We start from the raw sequence: 24,297 nt of genomic DNA, 5'->3' as shown, positions 1-24,297 counted from the left end.
AAAGGTAATGACTGGCCTTGTTGTGCTCGTTGTATCTGTTCACAAAGTTCCTCCTCTTGCTGCTGAAAACGGAGACGGTCTTTTTTCATCTTATGGGGCTCTTTTAACGCAGCACTTAGTAACTCCGCTGTGTTCGTCGCTTCATCACCAACCGTCCGCTCTACGACATCCTCCGTCGTTCGCTCGACGTCACCCGAAGACCGCGTGCATGGATGCTCATCATCTCCCATAGATTGCTCAGTCCTTGCTGAGGAGCACGTGCACATTCCTCTTCTTGGAGAATTCATTAAAGCCATAGCGTTGATTTTTTCAAGAAAACGGTCCGAGAACGATTGGACGAGCCCTCAAAATGTTACGACCGAAGAGGTTGTGTCGTACTATCGCACTCGCGCACTACTATACAAGCGGCGTTCGCAAATAAAGAGCATACTTATATTTTAAGAATGACTTTATTAATTTGACCAGCTGTCAAACCGAAAGTCAGAACACAACAACAACATTGCTAACGAACGACAGTTCCTTTTCTTAATCAATTGAAGCCCAACAACATTCACGCGATATTCAAATATACACGGTCGTAACAATATAATATATTATTTTAGCGCAAAGATCTTGCTATGACCGACTCGGCCTTTTTTTATATTAAATTTGTTTTATAACTTTCTCAACCCTAAAGATAACTATAACATACCCAGAAATTAGTTAAATCTAAGAATGATGCTTTACTATAAGAAAAGTGTGAGGTTCTTTTCAAAATATTTCTTATGGCTGTATTGTTTGGAATATATAAAAATTTTAATTTTTTATTAATTTACGCCATTTGAAAATATGAACTGTTTATAATTTTTTTCCAGACATACGTATCACACATGAAGCTGATGTCTAAGTTTGCCGTGAACATTCCTACCGGATTAAATGTCGGCATTAATACTCCGTTGAGCTATCTCTGTAGGATCATACGTATTTACGCTTTAAAACCGGAAGTGTTGGTTTGCGGTATGATTCTGGCGATTATTCTATTTTACATACAAGCCGTGGATATCTGGAATAGAACACTTCTAGCAAAATTTCAATATACTCTGGGACGTACTACATCCAAGGTAAATATGTTTTAAAGGTATACTATATTGATTTACCTAAAACGCATAAAATAGATTAGGGGAAGGTGGGACAAGTGAGAGTATAAAGGTAAAGTACAGGGTATTTTTTGTATTAGTTTTAGTATTATGCGAATCGAATACAGGAATCACAATCGAGTATACATGTTAGATGCAGCCCTTTGGTCTCTTGAAAGTTATTCACAAACCAGCGAAGTAGGCAACTACGTTATTGAGATAGACCATAATTTATATTTTTTTGCGATATTCTTATGACTTTATCTCGTTCTTTTCAGGGATGGGAAGTAACTCGTTACTTGTAACGAAGTTACAGTTAGAGTTACCTGTTTTTGGTAACTGTAACTTAACTTCGTTACTTTTTTCAACTGTAGCTATAAACTTAACTTAGTTACATTATTTGTGTAACTAGTAACTAAATTAATAGTTATTTTTATAGTTACTTTATATATTTCAAACTCATTTGCCAATTTAGATAGCATTTGCAAACATCACCCGAGTGGCGTCGTGTATCATTTTATCTTTATTTAACAATCGGTAAACAACAAGGATAAAATGATATATATGAGGGTACTCAACTGATGTTTTCAAACGCAGCTTTAATGTAATTGGTGATTGGTTAGACCTAAAAGATTACACTAATAGCAGTAAGCGCTCACTCAACCACTGAGTTTGCTGAACGCAGCCACTGTTGCTCGATGCAGTGACAATTCTATGTTCTATGCTTCTTATGTGATCCGAGAGAGATGATATGATGAGAGATGATGTGATCCGAGAAAAAGTTCTGTCTAGAAAGATACACGTGACAATGAACGGTTATATGTTATACATTTGGCAGCCCCGTACCAGTAGTCATAGGTTACAAGTTATTTACATGTAGATACACGATTGTATATACATACAGTCGTGAGCTAAAAGATTGAAACACATTTTCTTCGATGGTTTTTAAAATATAGACTTGCTCATCGAACGGCGAACGTAATTGGTTCTTACTTGTGGATTCAACCAATTATGTTCGCCGATCGAGGAGCAAGTCTACATTCTAAAAACCATCCAAGAAAACGTGTTGCAACCTTTTAGCTCACGACTGTACTTGTAGGGCCCGGATATTCAAGTACGATTCCGGGATGCTCGCGAAGAATCACTGCGTGTTGTGTGATCGTCTGGCTGGTCTATCGTGTACATACGTGTGATAATCAGCCAGCAGAGAATTGGTTACTAAGAATGCCTTTGAGTCTAAATTCTATACTTAGTCTTAAAGTTAGTTTATAATAGCCGTTACCATAAGAAATTGATCAATCATAGTCAATTATTCTTTTATAAATCAACTATGATTGATCAATTTCTTACGATTACGGCTATTATAAACCAACCTTTATCCTCAAAAAATTTAGAACATAATTCACATAGTTTTCATCTGTACATATAGGTAATTAATATTTAATATATGTAAACATGTCACATGCAAATTATGCGTCGTCAATAAAGACTATAATAAAGACTTAAGCCTTTAGCCTTAAGAAATTGGCCAAACACAATCGATTATTCTTCTATAAATCAATTATTATTGGTTAATTTCTTAAGGTTAAAGGCTTAAGTCTCTATTGTAGATAACGCTTTACACAATTAAAGATAGAAAAGACTTTACGTGGATGCTCTTCAGTAAAAGTCTCGTATTTAAATTATTAATGTTTTATAATATTACCAAAAAAAAAACAGAAAAGTAACTGAAAAGTAACTTTAAGTTACTTTTTCAATAACTGTAACTGTAACGAGTTATTTTTTAAAGTCAGTAACTTGTAACGGTAACTAGTTATTTTTTGGAAGACAGAAACTGTAACTGTAACTAGTTATTTTTACAAAGTAACTTTCCCAAGCCTGGTTCTTTTACTTGTGATATTTGTATTTGTATTGTTTTAATAGTTTCCTTGTGAATGCATGTGTTTTTGAGAATGCTTTAATAAACTGTAAGATAAGATAAATTTAATAAGCTGTAAAATAAAAATATAATTTTTTACTTTTGTAAACTGTATTTGTAAATCAAATAAGGTGTATAAATCAACAAAAAGAAACAATAATTAATTATAATTCAATATTGAGTTATCAAATCATAATATATTTGTTATATTCTTTTAATTGCTTGTTTACTGATCTACCTTTCTATACTATTCTATTGTTTAAAAATAATAAGCATAAAATTGCTATTGGAAATATTAATCCTTTGACTGCATACATGGATCTGAGACATTTGATACAACATAATGTAACATCTTAAATTATATTGAAAAGAACATTAATTATTATAAAATATGAAATAATTGTAACGATGTACCTCTGAAAATGCATCGTCCCCGGCTAATACCAGTCGGGAGAAAGGCCGCCGATCTATAATCGGGGGCGCCTCGGGCGCCCATTTTTTATCTACACGGAGAAGTTCTGCCTGGCGGCAGGCGCTGCTAGAGGAGTCATGCCGAACCGTCGCATGTGCCAAGGCGCGCACGCGCACTTAATTATACACCATAGCTTGCCACCCCCAAGTAGCCACATTAATAATAGCTTTCAATTCATTGACAACATCTTGAATCTGGCAATTTCTGATGATTCAATACTTGTATCTCTCGATGTCGTCGCATTATTTACTAATGTTCCTATTAATCTGGTAATCGTGAGCATCATTAATAGATGGCACCTGATTGAAGAAAATACGAGCCTTCCTATGGATGAGTTTCTTAATTCTCTCAAGTTCGTGTTAAATTTAACTTTTTTTACTTTTAATGACAGGTTTTATAAACAAACTTTCGGTGTTCCGATGGGATCTCCTTTGTCTCCGATTATTACCGATTTTGTTTTGCAGGATTTGAAAACGACGTCCTTAAAAAGGCTCATGCATGTTTCTGAATCCTATGTCAGATACGTAGATGACATCGCAATGTCTGTTTACAAGACTCAGGTCGAGGCTTGTTTGAAAATTTTTAATTTATACCATCTAAGATTGAGATTCACGTTGGAGATGGGAGATGACTCCTTGAACTTTTTAGATGTGATGTTAATTAAAAAAGGCAGACATCTTATTAGCAACTAGTATCAAAAACCTACATACTCAGGACGCTATTTCAATTACTTTTTCTGCCATCCTTTATGCCAAAAATTCAATACCATAGTAAGTCTGACGGACAGAGTTTTTGATTATCACATCCATTTTTTTACCAACAGAATTTTGATAAGGTGATTCACATTCTCTTGGACAATGGTTATCCTCTTGATCTTATTTTTTACAGAATCAAGAAAAGAATGCACTCTAGATTTGACCTCTTGAATAAGACGACCACTATTAATAATTTGAATAATACATTCAATTCGGATGAAAAGGTTTTTTTATCGGACTTGTCTGAAAGATTTAGATATTTTTTAGAGTTCAATTTTTTTAAATTAGTCTAATCTTCTTAATTTTTGATATCGAAATTACTTTATTAATCCCCTTAATTTATTTATTTAATACAAATTGAACAAGAATGTCTTCTACGGTCGCAGCTAGGTCTTCGTGCTTGTATTGTTTGTGTGATTTTATATACTTTCCTCAAGTTTAATGAACTGCGCGCCAAATTAATTTTCAGTCATAACACAATTCTAAATTGAACAAGGTATAGTAATATCACATATTATTAAATATTAACCCTTTCTTTCCTCCCCCTCAAAAAACTGTAAAGAAATTATTGCGAAAAATATCACCTCAGCCAGGGTTTGAACCTGGAACCTTCCGAATCTTCGGTATGGGTGTCTTAGCCAACTCGACCACTGAGGCTGTGATGATATTTCTCGCAATAATCGACTACGAGTTAAAACGCTTTCCAAGGCAACGTGATTTTAAAGTAATAGAGAGAGATATTTTAACCGTTGCTGTATCAATATAAATTCTTATTCAATTTAGAATTGTGTTATGACTGAAAATTAATTCGGCGCGCAGTTTATTGAACTTAAGAAAAGTATATAAAATCACACAAACAATACAAGCACGAAGACCTAGCTGCGACCAGAGAAGGCATTCTTGTTCAATTTGTATTGATACAGCAACGGTCAAAATATTTCTCTCTATTACTTTATTTATTTAAATTTTTGAACTTAATTATATTTTTATTTTTTATTATATTTATTCTACTTTTAGGACTTTACTTTGAATATTCAGAAAAATCTATCGATTGAAAAATTTAAATATTTCAAGAATATTAGTTAAATTATAACATTTAAAAATTATATATAATATATAATATTATTACACTCGACGAGACAGACACTCGTGACACACGCAAAAAGAGAATCGGACACGCGACACAGAATGAGAAGCATTTTTATAAGATAACACCGAACTTTATTATTCACTCTCTTTTACAATTCGACAGATCGCGGAATCCAAGCAAACGTCCGTTCGCAGTTTCGCGTCACGTCAAAACCAAAATTGTTGGCAGAGAATGATCCTTTTCTGTCGCGCTCATCGATCGCCTCACGCGAATCTATAATAATTGCTTCCACAGGGCGGGCATGCAACAATATGTATATATGTACATATACAGGGTGTCCGGAAAATTGCTACAAATATTTTGGAACGTGATTTGAGATCCTAAAAGAAGGAAAAAAAGCTCTATAATCATAGGTCCTGAAATAAGTCGTTTCCGAGTTATAGCCACTTTTATGTTAAAAAAAATCGTATTTTATAGTCCACGTGACATCCTTTCTTAAATTTTTTTATTAAATTCCTAATTTTTTAATTTTAATTTTTTTTTAATTTTTGAATTTTATGATTTTTTTATTTAATTAATACTTTTTTTTTTAATTTTTTTTGAATTTTTTAATATTTGTAATTACATTATTTTTTAACACATTATTTTTAAATTGAATTAAATAAGGTGTTTAAAATGACTACCTTTAGAACAATGCAGGCTCTTATTCTCTTATCAATAGAATTTTGGGGACAACGCATTGTTCGGGTCACCGATTTGAACAAGAATTTTTTATAGTATAGTACTCTATCAGAAGATTATCTGAGTAAAAAGACAGGATGCGCCTTTTAGCCGTTTTTGTACAAAATTATTTTGAAAAATATGACGTTTCTTATATGAGTTCTGTTACATCACTCGGCAAGAAGATAGCGTAGCTTAGCGTTTAAACGCGCGGCTACTGCGCTGTCGATCCGAGTTTGATTCCTGGCATTCTTTTTTTTTTTAATGCAATCTAACAATGACATTTATTTATATAAAGTTAATTTAAGCAACAGTTTTGTTTTGTATACTTTCAAATTTACATTTACAATTTCGTTGTTTTATCTCATGAAATTTTAAGCCACTATTTAAACATAATTATAATTTAATATAAAAGTACAAACAAATGCGTAATAATGTGCTAACATTTTTATTTATCGTTGTTATCACTATCAACGTTGTACAAATTGTTTACAATTATTTGGATGATAAAATAATTTTGTACAAAAACGGCTAAAAGACGCATCCTGTCCTTTTACTCAGATAATCTTCTGATAGAGTACTATACTATAAAAAATTCTTGTTTAAATCGGTGACCCGAACAATGCGTTGTCCCTTGTCAGTGAAAAACATTTGGATCTGTCCTTATTTTTTTTAACATAAAAGTGGCTATAACTCTGAAACGACTTACTTCCGGACTTATGTCTATATAGCTTTTTTCTTTCTTTTGAGATCCCAAATCACGTCCCAAAATATTTGTAATATATGTGTATGTATATATGTATATATATAGTAGTGTGTGTGCGTGTGCGTGTGTAAATATACATACATACATACATACATATATACATACATACATACATACATACATACATACATATATATATATATATATAACTTACAACCCTCTTATTGTGTACATTTACAACGAGCTTTTTGCCCCTTGTTAGGAGCGAACCTTCGACTCGTATATCATACTCTGGATTAAACAACTTACGAAAATACACAAGGACAAACTTCCTTCCCTCTCTTATTCCAACGTAGTATATCGAATTAACTATAGGGATTGCGATGCTTCATACGTGGGACAGACCAAAAGATTGCTAAAGACAAGAATCCTCGTCGGATTCTCATCGAGCAATGCCTCCAATTCAGCGTCTTTGAATGTTTTTGACCTTTCTTCACGCGGACGGTCGTCAACATCGAAATCACCGTCTTTGAAGCGGTGGAACCAATTACGGCACGTTGTTTCACTTAGAGCAGCATCTCCGTAAACTTTTTGGAGCTTTTGATGCGCTTCAGCCGCCGTTTTCTTCGAATGAAATAAGAAAATCAACATTTCCCGCAAATGACGATTATTTGGCACAAAATCAGACATTTTCACACAATCAAAAGTATATGATGCCAAAACAAAATCACTAACGTGTCAACACGGTTTGTTTACTATATGTCTAAGTTTGGTTCATGACGTTTTGGATATGTCTAAATCGACCAGCACTTACTGTTGAAGCCATCTATTGACAAACAGCGGGAACTTAGTTGGACACCTAATAACTTGACTTGACGCGGTACTTAATTTAATGTTATCGCTATTCAAAATTTGTTAAAGTAATTAACGCTAAGTTTTAATAAATAATATAAAATAAAATAATGAAATAAAACCAAAATACACAACGTATTATTGTACGAGTGTTTTTCTAAATTGTATCACAGCCGTTTGACCTTATTGATTTTCATACTTTATCATGGTGTGACACATTGCTGGTCACACCACTTGCGCATTTTACGCGCGTTACATTCTACCGTGCCAATAAGATATTTATGTACATTTGTTGTTCTACTCGCCGTTTACTCTCTGAGTGAGCGGAAATTCTCCGCGAGAGCGTTCTCCTTTTTGATTTGGGCCGTTGTTGCCTTTTCATGGAATGCGGCGTCTCTTGCTTTCTCTGTTATATCTCTTGGGATTAGCGCTCACTCTGGCGTTGCTGGATTTTTGTCATCACTGGTTATCTTTATTTCTTTTGGAGCTGCCAGATTTACCTTGATCTCCCGTTTGTCTTTCACCAAGCTAGTTCTCGCCTCCGACGTTGCTGGTGTCTGCTGGGTCTAAAACTTATTGTGAGAGGTTTTGTGTGAGAATTTCGGCGGTTGCATGCGTTAATGATGCTGTGATTTATCTGGTCAAGACCCGGAGCAGAGGTCAATCTCACAGACTTAATTGAGACAAGAATTTCCTTGTAGGAGAATGGGGAGTCAAGAGCCGGACAGAAATTGCTCAATAGAGGATCCTCACGAGGAAAACTTTTTAAGGAGGAGTCTACTGCAAGAATGCATCCCAGTGGGCACAACTTTGCAATCATAGCTTTGCAGAAAGCTGACCGGCAGGATTGACAGATCTTGAATCCGCCATCAAATTTCTATTTCTAAATTTTTTAGCAAAGGTCTAAATAAGCGCAATAGAGGTTCTATGATTGAATTTACGGCAGAATCTTTTTTTTAATAGTTGGGGAATGCGTTATGCATTTCCGTGCCTATGGGGACACGGAGTATGTGGGACTCCCCGCCCTAGAGCGATATACCCACTAAACCTCAACTATTTCCGACGTCTGGGCTCGGAGCGGCCTACGGGATCGGGCTGAGCATGCACCGCGGTCCGTCCTAACCCAAACGAGTCTCCGCTCGAGACCAGAGATTCCCCTCCGGAAGTTAGCGGCCGACCAGTGGACAGACAGCCGCCCTAACCGGGATGCGGGTCGTGACGCCTCGGGCTTTTCAGCCATCCGCGTTTCGCATTCCCAGCTTCGAGCGGGTTGCTCCAGCAGATATCCCGCCGCCGATACTGCAAGGGGCATACTTTCCGTTTCTTCGGGAAAGTAAGACAGAACCACCAATTTGTACTGAGTTCCGTTGTACTACTACTCGGTCTCCTCCGTTCACAAGTGAGGGACCGTGTCCAACAGTTCCGCTTATCTGAGACGCCGCTTGGAATGTTCGCGTATCTTTTGTGGCAGAGAGGAGGGGGGAGACACGTTATTAGTATTGATGCAAATAGCTGCGCCTTTTTTTTCCGGAGGTACCTTAGGGTCCTCCTTGCGTCTTCTCTCGTCTTCTTCCTTCTGCACCATGACGCTGTGACAGAAGAAGGCCACCGCATTCCAGCCCTCGGAACCGGCCAGTATTTCCTTTATTACCGCTGGTAGAGAAAGGTCCATCCTGATTTTCTCTATAAGGGTACGGCGCTTCCCGCCCTACGCCGGGCACTCCGCCAGGGTGTGTTGCGCTGTATCCTTCTCTTCCAGGCAATAATAGCATTTGGTGGAGGCTTCCCAACCTTCTGATGCAGATACTCCCCGAAGTAACCGTGCCCGGAGAGCACCTGCGTCAGGTGGAAGGAGAGGCCTCCATGGACCCTTCACACCCATTCTTTCAGCACGGGCCCGAGAGCCTTGACCACCGTTAGGCCAGCCCTGGCAAAAGGCAGTCTGCTCTGCCAGTGTGCGAACACGTCTCGTCTTGCTAACCTTCTCCTTTCCTCCACCATTTCTGGTCACGGACTTACCCCCGCGAGTGAGCTCTTCCTTTCAGTCATAAGTGTCGGTGAGCGACTGAGCCACGTATATCCACGAGGGCGAGCTTGCCAGCAGACATGCCGCCCTCCACGGGATAGTGCCGTACGCCCGCGCGACTCTGATAGCCATCTTCCGCTGCTCCTTGTGTAAGAGCTGGCTGTTGTGCGAGGTGGCCACAAAAGCATTGCACCACACGAGCGCCCCGTTTATTGCCATCGAGCGTATCACCTTTATGAAAAGGCGGCGGACCCTCTCACAGGGGCCCCTCAGGTTGGACATAATACGGCTAAGACTGGAGACCGTGTTGCTTAACCTGACAACCAGCTGTTCAAAGTGGGGCTTGAAGCCCCACTTAGAGTCAAGGATTAGTCACAGATACTTCATCTGGAACTTCACCTTAACCTGGGTTTCTTCCACCATGATGTGGGACCATTGCGGTTTTTTTTCCTTGAACCTTCCGAGCCAGAGGGCTTCTGTTTTATTCAGGGCTACTTTGAGGCCCAGGCAGTGGATTCTCCGGAAGATGAATTCTAGTCCCGTCGACGCGGTGTGTCTCGTTTTCCTCCAGGAGTCACCGGTGATGACTATCATTTACTACAGAATCTGATCCAACTTTTGCGTTTTTCTTTAAAAAGCAGTTTAGTTATGTCTCTTTTAGCATTTTGGTATAAGAGAAGGTTAACCTAAGTGGACAATGATTTGAAAGCCTGTAAAGCCATTTTACAGAAGACAATAGCTTCCTAGCACCAATTGTTTTACCAAGGGGGAGCTGGGGAAGAATTATGAGCATTAACGGAGTGCAGACCGCGTTTGTTGGGTGAAATGAATTGAAATATGGTACCTTTAATCTGGGAGAAGAATGTGAGGTAATTGCTGAGAGTGGGGAAGGCAGCGCTAACAACTTTTGCAATATTGAGTTGATTGCAGACTTGATCGAAAATTTCAAGTTTTCTGGGACTTAAGCGTAGCTTGTATACAAATTGGTTTGTGCGAGAAGCAAGTTGATAAGCGTAATTACAGGGCAGTGGTCACTGTCAAAGCAATCACTTTCAGTATATGTTACACAGAAAGCTACACTGAGAGAGGCAATAGCCAGATTGATGACGTTTTTATTAAAACCAGCTTGCGCACTCACGGTGGAAGCGTTATTATTTAATATTACAAATTCTATATTTTCCAGAGCAAGAAACAGTGCCCTGCTTGCTTGATCTTCTTGGGCGTTATGTCAAACGAAGTGATGAACGTTGACGTCACCTACAATAAGAATATTGGGATAGTCATTAATAAAATTGAATAATTTGTTGAAAAAAGCAGGATAATAAGCAACAGGGTGCCGATAGACATTAATTAGCAAAAGCTTAGCGCTCTCAGCACCGAGAAGCACACCAATTATTTTAATGGAAGGGTAATAGAATGCATCAAGGTGAAAAATGGAATAAAACAAATTTTTCTTAATTATGACAGAAACGCCACGTTTTCTGCGCTGCAGAACGTTTTTTTTAACCACGTTATATACCTTAAAAAAGAGAGAAAAGTTAGGATTTAAGAAGGTTTTTTATAGACAGAGTATATTGAAGTCGACAATAAATTTTTGTAAAAAAGGCAGTTTAGATCTGGCCCCTTGGTAGTTCTATTGAACTACCGAAACTCCTGAGATCCCAGAAAGCAAATGAGAGGTGTGTATGTTAATTTAAGTTGGGTTATAATTTGCAAAAGCAGAACAGTCTGAAAAAAAGGTTCCCCTAACTGGAAACGCAGAGCGAACAGCAGTAGCGTCTTTAATAGCAGAATATTGCGCATACACAAATCTTTGAGAATTTCGAAAGCTTCTGTGTCATTTCCATTTAAAATGCAGGGAAGGATGAAGTTATAAGAAATAGAAGAGAATTGTTTTATAAAATAATGGTATTCAGTGGGAGGTGAGCCTGCGTAACTGTGATTCGAGCGTCAGGCGAGAGCAACGCCGTTCTAATTGTTGACGTATGTCGAGCGCCTACTTGGAAATAGCCATGCTCGTTTATATGTCTCCTTATTGTTACCTTGCATTGCAGATGAAGATCCCCATCGAGTTGAAGGTGAGAAGAATTCGTCGACTCTCTTATTAATAAGCTTTAGCTTCTGAGAGTGGGTCCCATTAACAGGTCATGAGGTTGCAGCGTGAATATGTCATTGGTAGATTGGGGCTGTCATGGGTCTCGTCCAAGTTGTTCAGTTAGTGGTTATTGTTGAAAATTAAAGATAAGTTATTATTTCCATTTATTGTGTTAGCTTTGTTTGAATTAAAAAAAGGGAATTTTTTGTAATTTTTGTGAGAATAAGAAGAATTTGTTGAATCAGAAATAACTGTGTTAGTTTTAATCCTTTTCCTGCCCTCAAACATAGGAATCTTTTGTAAAACAGCCAATGTAATTGTTTAGTTGTACTGGTGGACAATAAGACATTTTGCGGAGGTAGTTAAATGAGGGGACGGGATCCGATAGCGCACAGTGCAATAGCCCACCAACCTATCATCTTGACTTATCTAACCCAATCAATGAAAAAACTCTAACAAGGGGAGTCCGCGACAATTGACTCATCGATTTTAATAAAATTTTATGGGTGTGTAGTATTCACTCACCCCTTCACTGTGGTAAAGCCGTTCGTTGCGAAACTTAGGCATTCTCGAGAAAATAACAATTAAATATTTCCAGCATCTATAATACCATTACAGAAGAACGGTTGTCGAGTTGGCGATGTAGCGTAGGTAGTTAGTATGTTGATTAGTACGCGTGGGATCCCAGGTTCGATCCCCGTAAATAAGATCTTTTTTTTTTAATTTATATCTCATATTTTTAAATTGTTATATATAATTTTTAAAGTGTTTTTCATTATTTAATATAAAATGTTATTTAAAAAAAATCAAGGAATTTAAACATGCTCTTTTATTATTAAATAAATTAAAAGTTCTCATGAACACAAAAAATATATTTGCAATAAAAATTTACAATAACTATTATACAATTAGTTTATAGTTTTTAGGGTGATACTTGTCGTAAAAACAATTAAAACACAATGGTTTATTGCACCATGCACATGTAATCATTGACATTTCATGTGCAGTCTTTACATTTCATTTGATTAAGAGAATTTGGAAAACAAACTTCATAACATAACAACATAACATAACAAAATAATGTTATAATAATAATAATGTTATAATAATGTTATTATTTAATAACATTTTATATTAAATAATGAAAAACACTTTAAAAATTATATACAGGGTGATTCAGAACGACCCATGTGTCCCGGTAAAGACATATTCTTGAATAAATTCTGAGACGATTTTTCCTGTACGAAAATTTTGTCCGACGCTTACTTTTTGAATAATAAAAGGATAAAATTAGCGAATCACGGGCCGTGTACACATGGTAGACAAAGGCGCCGCAACTCACCGTCCGACACGAGTAAGCGCCCGCGTCGGACGGTGAGTTGCGGCGCCTTTGTCTACCATGTGTACACGGCCCGTGATTCGCTAACTTTATCCTTTCATTATTCAAAAAGTAAGCGTCGGACAAAATTTTCGTACAGGAAAAATCGTCTCAGAATTTATTCAAGAATATGTCTTTATCGGGACACATGGGTCGTTCTGAATCACCATGTACGAGGTGTGTTCAAAAAGTATCGCGAATTTTGTGTTTTTTCAAAAATTATTTATTTATTCATGAATATCTATTTTGTCCCCTTCAAAGTAATCCCCATGAGATATTATACACTTGTGCCAACGGTTTTTCCAATCTTCGAAGCACTTCAAAAAATCATTTTTTTTTATCTTGTTCAGCTCCTCCTTCGATGCCGTCTTTATCTCGTCAAGCGTAGCGTAACGTCGTCCTTTCATGGGCCTCTTCAGTTTAGGGAACAAGAAAAAGTCACAGGGGGCCAGATCTGGGGAATACGGTGGCTGCGGCATCATTAGTGTGTTGTTTTTGGCCAAAAAGTCGCGCACAAGCAACGATGTGTGAGCAGGGGCGTTATCGTGGTGCAAAAGCCAATTTTTGTTCTTCCACAAATCCGGGCGTTTCTGGCGGATTGCTTCGCGCAAATTGCGCATAACTTGCAGGTAATATTCCTTATTGACCGTTCTACCCTGTGGCAAGAACTCATGATGCACCACGCCCCTGCAATCGAAGAAAACTGTCAGCAAAACTTTCACATTCGACCGAACTTGGCGCGCTTTTTTCGGTCTTGGTTCGTGCGGCAGCTTCCATTGAGATGATTGAGCTTTGGTTTCCACGTCATAACCATAAACCCACGATTCGTCACCAGTTATGACCCTCTGGAGCAAATTTGGGTCGTCGCGGACAGAGTCCAACATCTCATTAGCAATGTTCATGCGATGCTGTTTTTGGTCGCAATTGAGCAATTTTGGTACGAATTTCGCGGCGACCCGTCTCATGCCCAAATCATTGATAAAAATCGAATGGCACGAGCCAATCGATATGTTTAGGTCCTCAGCAACTTCTCTAACGGTGATTCGACGATTGGCCAATACCATTTTCTCCACTTCATTAATTTTTTCGTCTGTTGTTGAAGTGCTCGGGCGTCCGGCACGCTCTTCGTCGTTCACATCTTCTCGGCCTTCTGAGAACATTTTGTACCACCGATAAACGTTGCTTCGGTCCAAGGTAGCTTCTCCGTATGCCACAGTCAACATTCGGAATGCATCCGCGCACTTAATTTCGTTTTTCACACAAAATTTGATACAGGTTCTTTGATCCATTTTTTTGAATAGGTAAAAATCGAAGACGATCCAAAACACGTGCAAGCAAAGCAGCTGTCAACAATTAAGTGAACATTCAAAATGGCCGAGCTTGTCGGCATAAGTGAGAGACATGAGTACCAACATAACGCCACAAAAAGATCGAAATTCGAATATACGTAACCCGCGAAAATTCAAAATTCGCGATACTTTTTGAACACACCTCGTATAACAATTTAAAAATATAAGATTTAAATTAAAAAAAAAAAATTATTTACGGGGATCAAACGTGGGACCCCACGCGTACTAATCGACATTCTAACGATCTACGCTACATCGCCAACTCGACAACCGTTCTTCTGTAATGGTACTATAGATGCTGGAAATATTTAATTGTTATTTTCTCGAGAATGCCTAAGTTTCGCAACGAACGGTTTTACCACAGTAAAGGGGTGAGTGAATACTACACACCCATAAAATTTTATTAAAATCGGTGAGTCAATTGTCGCGGACTCCTCTTGTAAACATCGGTCGCTGTGAATGGTGTGCTATCGGTTTCGTGTGCTATTGGGATCCGCCCAAATGAGGTCTTTAGCAGTTCATGCATGTATGCGAGAAATTATTTTTGGCTGAACAAAACGAATAGTCGTACGCCGCGCAAGCTTGGTGCTGTTGCCCGGGACATAAGCCTTGTCATTGCCATTGTTTGCGCCAGGCGCAATGAGATGGGGATCCCCCCCACAGGCATTGTAGCTTGCTTCTGCATATTTTGCTGATGTGTTGCATCCTATGACACTTGAAGCACATCTTAGCTCTAGGAACGTAGAAATTTACTTCGTGTAAGACCCAAAATAGCACCACTTTATCTGGTAGCGTTTCCTTGGCAAAAGTGATGCATATAGATATAAAGGATACATATACAGATTTACTGTCCTATGGTTGAGCCATCGAACGTTCAGTATTTTTTTGTCCGAGACCAGGTGTTAGTTTAGAAGCTCCTCACTAAATTCCGGAGGAATATTACGCAAGACTCCATCGCAGGAAACTTGTAGTTTGGGACGAACACTTTGAGGTTATGAGCATCTACAGCCTGAGATACCAGAAAGTGATTAACGGCCTGTGCTGATTTGAATGTAGCGAGGAACTTGCCCGGGCTAATCTTTTTGGCTCCTTTAATATCTGTAGGTGAGATAGCTGCAATTGTTCTACATGTGGTTAGCAGATGAGGAAGTTTTTAGAATGCAGAATCCAAATTTTTGAAAAAAATAAATAGAGGAAACCGGGGCAAATTGTTAGACGGGGTAATTTGATAATTAGAAATATCTTTTTATGGGTATATATTAAAAATTTACTTTAAACACTGTAAACATGTCCTAATGTAACGATGTTGCTAACAAAGTTTTATTGACAACGGCGTCATATTGAAGTCGTAGTAGTGAAAAATGTGTTTTGCGACAGTCGAAGTAATTTCTGATAGTCAGCATTTCTTCGAAATTTAAGTAAGATAATAAGGTTTTTTTGAAAACTTGAAATGTATCGTGTCCAGTTGAATGTATTTGAAACATTTCGTGTTTACTTTTTGCTGTGTGATGTCTATTTTTATCGATCATACGCAATAATGCGCACAGTTGATCTTAGGGCTATTCATAATACCGAGCACCGGGGTGATTTGTTAATACTGATTGCAGCACCTATGGGTAATCCTAATCTTACGTTGACTGCGTTACGAACGTCTACGCTACGCAGAGTTAAGCATTGAGATAAACTGAAGTTTTTCATTGATTTAGTTCAAACTTGATAATATCGTGTATTTTAGTAGATAGAACATGAATATAAGTATAAAATCGTCGCTCTTAAGCAGGTAAAAGTTATAAAGCGACAAAGATTGACACTTGTGAGGTTAAGAAATCTGTCACACCGATGGCATAAAAAGACATGCAAACGTGTATGTTTGTATTTGTTTTTTGTATACCTATATCCTTTTTTAAATAAAAGAAAGTTTTAACAACAGTTTTTTTACAGTCTTTTAACTTAAAACACAAATTTTGGGATATTCCTGGACTAGTTACGAATTACCTCGGGCTTGGGGCTCTTCGTAATTTTTGGCATTGATCGACATTTTTATACGTACTTCAAAGCAAGTACACTTCCATGTTCTATCTATACCGGCATTGTGAAGCGGAAGATTCAACTTTTCAAATCGTCTCATGTTTTTTTTTAATGAATATAGAACTCAGAAGACACAAAAGAAAAAAAGTCTAACAAATAGCCCGGTCTCGCCTACTTCGTACGGAAGGGCGTCTTTTGTCGTATACCTATACGTGCTAGAGCTGAGCTGAGGATGCTGAGAACTTTCTTGCGATGGCATGCTGGTTGCCGACGAGGATTTATCTTTCCAATTTGTTGAAATGAGATTTGAACATTTCAACTCTATGTTTGGTGTGAGCGGCACCACCGTCAAAATGCGTTTTTTTCTATGTTGAGTTACTCACACTTGTATTTTGATTATCTATTAGGAGTACAAATTGAAAACCGCCGTTTTTTGTCAAAATTTGAGGATTGATTGTTGAAAAATGGTTACATACTTATTCTTGAAAGTATTGTCCATCGCTGGCCACTACTTTCTCCCACCTTTCGGGCAGCATACGAATCCCGCGTCGAAAAAACTGCTCGTCTTTTGCGGCGATCTACGAATCGACCCAGTTTTTGGTCTCTTCGTAATAATGGAAGTGCTGCTCAGCCAGGCCATGCGCCATTGATCGGAACAAGTGGTAATCTGAAGGGGCGATGTCAGAAGAATACGGCGGATGAGATAAGATGTCCCATTTCAATGTTTCCAGATAGGTTTTAACGACCTGAGCAACATGTGGCCGAGCGTTGTCGTGCAGCAACATCACTTTTTCGTGTCTTTGCTCGTATTGTGGCCGTTTTTCCTGCAATGCTCGGCTCAAACGCATTAGTTGTGTTCGGTAGCGAGCTCCTGTGATGATTTCACCCGGTTGCAACAGCTCATAATAAATCACGCCGAGCTGGTTCCACCAAATACACAGCATGAGCTTCGAGCCATGGATGTTTGGCTTGGCCGTCGATGTTGATGCATGGCCGCGGTAGCCCTATGATTTTTTTTGCTTTGGATTATCATATGGATCCACTTTTCATCGCCGGTTACAATACGATGCAGAAAACCCTTCCGTTTTTGCCGTTGGAGCAGCTGTTCGCACGCGAAAAAACGCCGTTCGACGTCTCTCGGCTTTAATTCGTATGGCACCCAGTGTCCATGCTTTTAGATCATTCCCATGGTTTTGAAACGATGTGAAATAGCTTGTTGAGTCACGCCCAATGAATCTGCAAGCTCCTGTTGCGTTTGAGATGAATCTTCATTCAGTAATGTTTCCAATTGTGCGTCTTCAAACTTTTTCACCTGTCCGGGACGCTCCTTGTCTTCTACGCCGAAATCACCACTTTTGAAGCGTTGGAACCATTCTCGACACGTTCTTTCACTAATGGAAGCTTCACCATAAGTTTTTACAATCATTCGATGCGCCTCAGCCGCAGATTTTTTTGAATTGAAGGCAAAAAGCAAAACTTCCCGCAAATGACGCTTATTGGGCACAAATTTCGACATTTTCGATCACAAAAAAATATATAACGCCGATAAAAATTCACAACTGCAATGATAAGGAATTGTTGCCAGATGCCCAACCTTACATTTAAAATTTTTGATCTAACGTTTGGCGCCAGCATTTACCGCTGGCGCCATCTACTGGAAAACGGCGGTTTTCAATTTGTACTCCTAATATGTTCTTTTTGGTTTCTTTTGTATTATGCCATTAAGACTTTCTTCCGTAAAGGATATAATCTAACCATGTTTTGTATAACCTTAGCATGTGTTAATCATTTACCTAAGCTCAACAGGTTATGGACCTTTTATTCACGTAAAAAGTGTGATACATGTGCATTAATGTGCTATTAAAATAATTATTTCAACAGTAAAAGCATTGATGGCACTGAGGTTATTTTTTTGAACGCTGTTCCAGTAAATTTTGATAAACTTTCAATAAATTAAATGTCAAACATTTTAAAGTTAAGAAAGCATGAATTTCTACATGTAGCATTAAATCTAACTTCAACGAATGGAACTTTACAATAAAATATTATCTGGAAGATAGAGAACTTTATGTTTGCCTGGAAAGTTAAGATAACTCAACCAAAGACCGGAAAGCAAGATCGGCCTTGATTAGCGGCGTAGCTTCTCTCATAATTAAAACAATTCAAGAATGTGAAACAGCCAAAGAAATATGGGATCGTCTATCCAAGTTATACGAAGATAAAAATCTAAATTGTTTTATCTTATTAAATCAAGAAATGTTTGCTACTTGTAACGAAAATTGTCGAGACATGGCTGTGTATCTTAAAAAAATGAAGACAATAGGTTGCAAGATGAGACAAATACTCTCAGAATACTCGAATTAAACTGTAGCAGCGAATATCCTAACGAATATACCTATACACTTTCGATGGCATTGGAACATAGCGTAACGACTCTGACAACGGATTTGATATGTGAAAAGTTATTGGCTGAACATGCTAAAATATCGATTCCAGCACAAAATGCATTAGCAGTTAAAATAAATAACAAAACAGGTAAAAGATATTATAAAAGTAATTGTAATAAATGTAGTAAAGGATCCCGCAGAATCCTTATGAGAATTGGCTTTCGGCTAATTTTTTTTTAAATTTGATATGTTGTAGTTCTCAACACGTAGTACAAAAGTGTCCGTGGCTCCAAAGTCCGATTACGGGTAGATACGGTTTCGAGATACAGCACTCTAAAGTTGGATTTTTTAAGGGGGTGAGTCGACAAAAAGTTCAGGTATCTGCCCGAAAAAATTAGCTTATGATACTAATTGAACATTAGTACATTGTCGTTTATTAATAATAGTTACATCTAAAAAGTTGATTCTATTACCCCCTCTCTCTACCGTAAATTGTAATCTGGGCTGCAAAAAATTGAACGTCTGCAAGGTAACGTCAATCAAATTATTAGGGACTGCCATTAAAATATTATCGACGTATCTAAAATACATAGACAATTGAACACCCATGCGAGGGTCTCAGCCTCCAGATCTTGCGCAACAAGATCTGCAACTATAGGCGAGAGCAGTGACCCCATAGGGGTGCCAAATTTTTGTTTGAAAAATTTGTTCCCAAAACTGAAGTAAGTAGATTCGAGAACAAACCTCACAGCTTGTTAGAATTTAGATCTCGGAATATTGCAAAAACTTAATGTGCTCCCACCTGTTGGAAATACTTTCCATAGCCAATTCTATAAGGATATTCGTAAATAAGGAAATGACATCCAGTGAAATTAAACTGTAATCGGTGTCCAGATGTTTGCTCTTTAATTTTTGAATGAGTTGGAAGTTGTTATCTACCTTGCTAGGAGCATCAGGGACATTCTTAAAGATGAGAATATGAAGCAAATTAGCTAAATCATATAGGGGGCTATCAATAGACGATATTATAATTCTAAATGCCACACCCAATTTGTGGACTTTGGGAAGGCCATAAGCCCTCGACAGATTGCAATAGGCCTTTTTATAAATAGCATCCATAATATAATTGAGTTTTTTTCATCTCATCAGCAAATCACGTACCTTACTCGTGAAAGTGCGTTCGTCAGATCTTTCTTAATTGTATATGTGTCCCGATCTTCCAACATTTGTATTATTTTAAGTACATATCACAGTCAAGAGTTACGGTGATATTACCTTTGTCAGCTTTTGTGAAAATTATTTCTGGATTATTTTGCATGAATTTCTTTAGTAAGTTTTAATAAGTAACGTAATCTGTCTGCAACTTTATTTTTTTACTGTGGCAAAGAGAAAATATTTATAATCCGGATAAATAAAGTTCTAATGTTTAAGTGTTGTTCAACCTTTTTTTTTTTTTTTTTTAACGGGGGGAAAATACTCATAGTACCCCGGGTTGGCTAGACCACGGGAGTGTGGGACTCGGGACGCGGTACCCCTCGCCGGCACAGACCGCTTGCGCGGCAGAAAGTTGGTGAGGCCCGGCCCGCCTACCCACTAAAAACCCACCGAGCCCATCTCGCCCCGTTGCGTGGAGGGACCGGGATTGCTATAGCACTCTCCAACATCCCTCCACTGGGGATCGGAGCATGAAGCTCCCCGACGCGCCAGTTCGTCGGGTTGGGAGTCGGGCTTTGCTGGCCCAGCCGAGATACGTCAGCCAGTAGGGCCTAGCCCGACCCCGGGGATGCGGAGCGAGGCATCACGCACCCCCGCGCCCATTTAGGGCCATGGGACCGCTCCCGACATATCGCCGGTGCGAGCCCCACGCCCAGGGACGAGCGGTCGCCGCCGCCCGCCCCGCCTCCTCCCGTCCACGGCGCTCGCGTGGCCAGGCCGGTCGCCAGGGGAGAGAACCTCTCGCCTGGCGCCGGGCCCCATCGGCCTGGGCCCCGTCCCGTCGCATCCCCCGAGCGCTAGGGGCAGCTAGGGGCGGGCACCCGAGGAGCGGCACTATCGCCGCTTCCCCTTGCCGAGGACGGGCGGCCCCGGGGAGGGCGCACTTGGCGCGCCTCCCTTGGGCCTCGCCTCCCTCGTGGCCTTACTCCCCCTCCGCTCCCTCTGCGGGAGTTGGCGGGGGAGGGGAGACAGAACTACCCTGGCCACGGGGAGGTTATCCCCGGAAGCGTGACTCGACACGCTGACTGCGTCGGGCGCGCCGGTCTCATCGACCGCGCGCGATTTAGGCGGCGGGGGCTCCTCCCCGGACTCCGAATTGTCCGAGGTGGACCCCGGCAGCCGAGCATCCACCGCAGCCGGGGGCCCATCAACTGGGCCCCCGCCCGCGGGAGACGCACCCCCTTGGCGGCCTCGGCCACCGCCGGACCGTCGCCCCCAACGGCCTGAGCGCCGCGGGCAGCGTCAGCGTCCGGCGATGACGGAGGCCGCTCCATTTCCATTTCCTCCTCTCTCCCCAGATACGGGGAGGAAGGAGGAGGCCCCCCGGCCCTCCGGGGCATGGGGGGTATTTTGGGGCAGCCCGCGCCACCCGGTCGGTGGCCGGCTGCCCTGTTGCGGGAGGCACACTCGGGACAGAATGGCTGATTAGCGCACCGTGCCCGAGTGTGACCCTCCCCGCCGCAGTTGAAGCAGCACCGGGACCGGTCAAAGTAACCGGGGCACCGGTGCTGCATGTGGCCCTGTGCCAGGCAGCGATAGCAGCGCTGTGGAGGCGCCTTAAGCACCTCCACGCGCGCAGCCGCCCAGCCCAGGGCCACTTTTCCCACCTTGGCGAGCCTCGCCGCCGCCGCGACCGGGCACTGTGCTATCACAGAGCCAATGCCCCGACGGCCGCGAGTAACTCGACCGACTATGATATCGGTGGCGCTGCATGCTCCGGCGCATGCCAGCGCCACCGCCACCTCCTCCGGCTCGGTGGAGTCCAGGAACCCGGACACCCGAATCCCCACCCTACGCATAGGGCAGGTTATCCGGATCCCCGGGCCCCCGGCCACCCGCCTCATTTCGGCCGCGAGGCGCTCCGCCGCGGGCCGACTCTCGGTGCCGGGGATCTCCAACAGGACACCCCCGGCCTGCGAGACTCTAAATTTGAGGCCCAGTTCGGGCTGGGGGAGAATATCCCCCAGATTTATCGCCGCCCTGGACCTCCTGATCACGTCGGTGTAGGAGGCACACCCTGGCTCCACCGTGATTGCCACCACGGAGGAGCGCGGGATCCGCCTCCCCACCGCACGCGGGGCAGCGGACGCCGCACGAGACGTCCCCCCCCGGTTTTACCCCCCTTCGGCCCCTTCTTTTTTTTCTTATCGCCGCGCCGCGGCCCCGGCGGAGGAGGGGGCGGCAATGCCGCCTCACCCCCCGCCGAGGCACCAGCACCGGCAACGCCCGGCCGCGGAAGGGAGCGCCCACGGCCGATATTCGAGGGCGCGGGGGCGGGAGCCGACTTCTTCGTCGGCACCCCCCCCCGCAGCAGCCCTCCTCTTCTCCTTGCGGCCCACCACGGTCGCCCAGCTCGGTCCGTCCGTAGACGGAGCTCGAGCGGGCGAGTCCGCGGGGCCGCTGGGTGGCTCGGGGGAAGTGGGCTCCTCCCGCGGAGCCCTGTCCCCCCGACGTCCACCTCTAACGCGTCTCGCTCCGGTACCGGCCAAGGCGGGCGCCGAATCAACCCCCGCCTCGACCCGCACCAGGCGTCTCTCTATCTCCCCCACCGTCCCCGACAGCCGCTCCAGCATCTCGAGCACCGTCTCCTCGAAAGGGGACGGGTCGGTGACCGGAGCAACCGACGGAGCCGATGAGGGACGGGAGGAAGCTCCCCCCCTGTCCCGGGACGCACCCGAGGACCCCGATTCGAACACTAGTGCTCTCCTCGCGACCCCGAGCTGGCCCCGTAAATCGTCGACCTCGGCGCGGAGGGTTCTTATTTCCTCCTCGCGCGCCGCGGCCGACGCGTCCTCGTGACCAACCTCATCTCGCCCGAGGCGGCCCATGGCCCGATAGGCCAGGGTCATCAACGCCTCCCGGGCGAGGTGGGTGTACTTTTTCATCCGCCCGGACAAGGCTCCGTGCATGCCGAGATTGGTGCACTTTGCCCGGGCAGTTTCCACCTCCCGTAGCCAACCGTCGGCCAGGCCGGCCAAATCGGTTGTGGTGCTACGGGAGATAACACCTATTTCCCGGTCCAGCTCTCGGCGCTGTTCCGGTGTAAATAATGTCGGGGGTATCCTGATTCGCTGCCTGGGCCGCGAATCAGGTCCCCCCGACATATCTTCGTCCTCCGAGGAGTCTCGTAGCACATTGGCTCTAAGCCGCCGTGCTCTGAAACCCTCCATGAGCACTCCGTGGAGGCGGTCCTCAATGTCCGCCCCGTCCGAGAGGGGAGACGGAGACCTGAAAGGCCCGCTCCCATCGAGCCGGGGACGGCCACGTGCCCGCTTCCTCGCACGCTGAGTCCCGGATTCGGCGGGCACACCCGGAATATCCGGGGTTACCACTACCTCCTCCGATGACTCAAGCGCGGGAGGGGAGACCGCCTCCACCGCGCCCCTGGAGGTTTGTACAACCTCCTCCACCTCTGGCCGATCCACATCCACGGTGGTGCCCGGAAGAGACTCATCGGGTGAGCTAGGCTCACCCTCGCTCCTCCGGCCACCCCCGCGGATGCGGATCGGCGAGCGCGAGCGCGACCGACGTCGCCCCCCGCCTCCGCCAGGCTGATCGGCATCCGCCTCGCGGCGTCCGCCGAGCAGCCGAAGTGTTGTTCAACCTTAAGTTTGCTTAGGTTATTTTTATTATTTTTGATGTCTTTAAATATCACACTCTTTTTGTCTGTCGTCGATAAAGAAAAATTATCTCCCAATTGCAAAAAAGTTTGTTTTATTTGAAATCTGAGTAGACGATAGATTAATAAACCATTTCTCCCTGATAGTAGTGAGAGAAGAAACATTTAATCCATTAACAAAATCTTTAGGGTCAATAGTGACATTAGTTTTCTGCGGATGTGACGTGGTGTTGCTGGTTGGATGTAATGTGAAGTAAAGTTTAAAATTGTTGAGATTATCTCTGTCATTATACGAATAATAAGAATTAATTGGTTAAATTACGTCCACCCGACGTTTAGCGTTCTTATATATAAGCCAATTCATTTTCCCATCCAACTTTTTATATTCCTGCTTAAGATGAAAATGAAAAGTGGCCTATCTATGGAAAAAAGGCTGGCATATGTTGACCGTAACGTGTCGTAAAATTTTTTTTTTGAGATGGAAAATTTACTGTTGCGAATAATTGACAGATCTAAACGCGTCATTTAACTCTGTTTTCAAAATTCTAAAGGTAAATTGTTTGCTTAGGTAA

General features: G+C 42.0%; 1 protein-coding gene across 8 annotated transcripts in view; it reads left to right on the top strand.

Annotated features, from left to right (window-relative positions):
* LOC105198174 (protein phosphatase 1L) overlaps positions 1 to 24,297 on the top strand; it is a 269,334-nt gene that overhangs the window by 62,409 nt on the left and 182,628 nt on the right. For all 8 annotated transcript variants that reach the window (XM_039459005.1, XM_039459012.1, XM_039459004.1 and 5 more), the window contains one exon: positions 855 to 1,100. In XM_039459005.1, the coding sequence (XP_039314939.1) occupies positions 855 to 1,100 (246 nt within the window). The remainder of the gene's footprint in view (positions 1 to 854; positions 1,101 to 24,297) is intronic.

The sequence above is a fragment of the Solenopsis invicta genome, chromosome 16 (genome assembly GCF_016802725.1).
Source record: "Solenopsis invicta isolate M01_SB chromosome 16, UNIL_Sinv_3.0, whole genome shotgun sequence".
Lineage (NCBI taxonomy): Eukaryota > Metazoa > Arthropoda > Insecta > Hymenoptera > Formicidae > Solenopsis > Solenopsis invicta.
The sequence above is the reverse complement of the archived record's forward strand: the minus strand, read 5'-3'. Positions and strand labels throughout refer to the sequence as shown.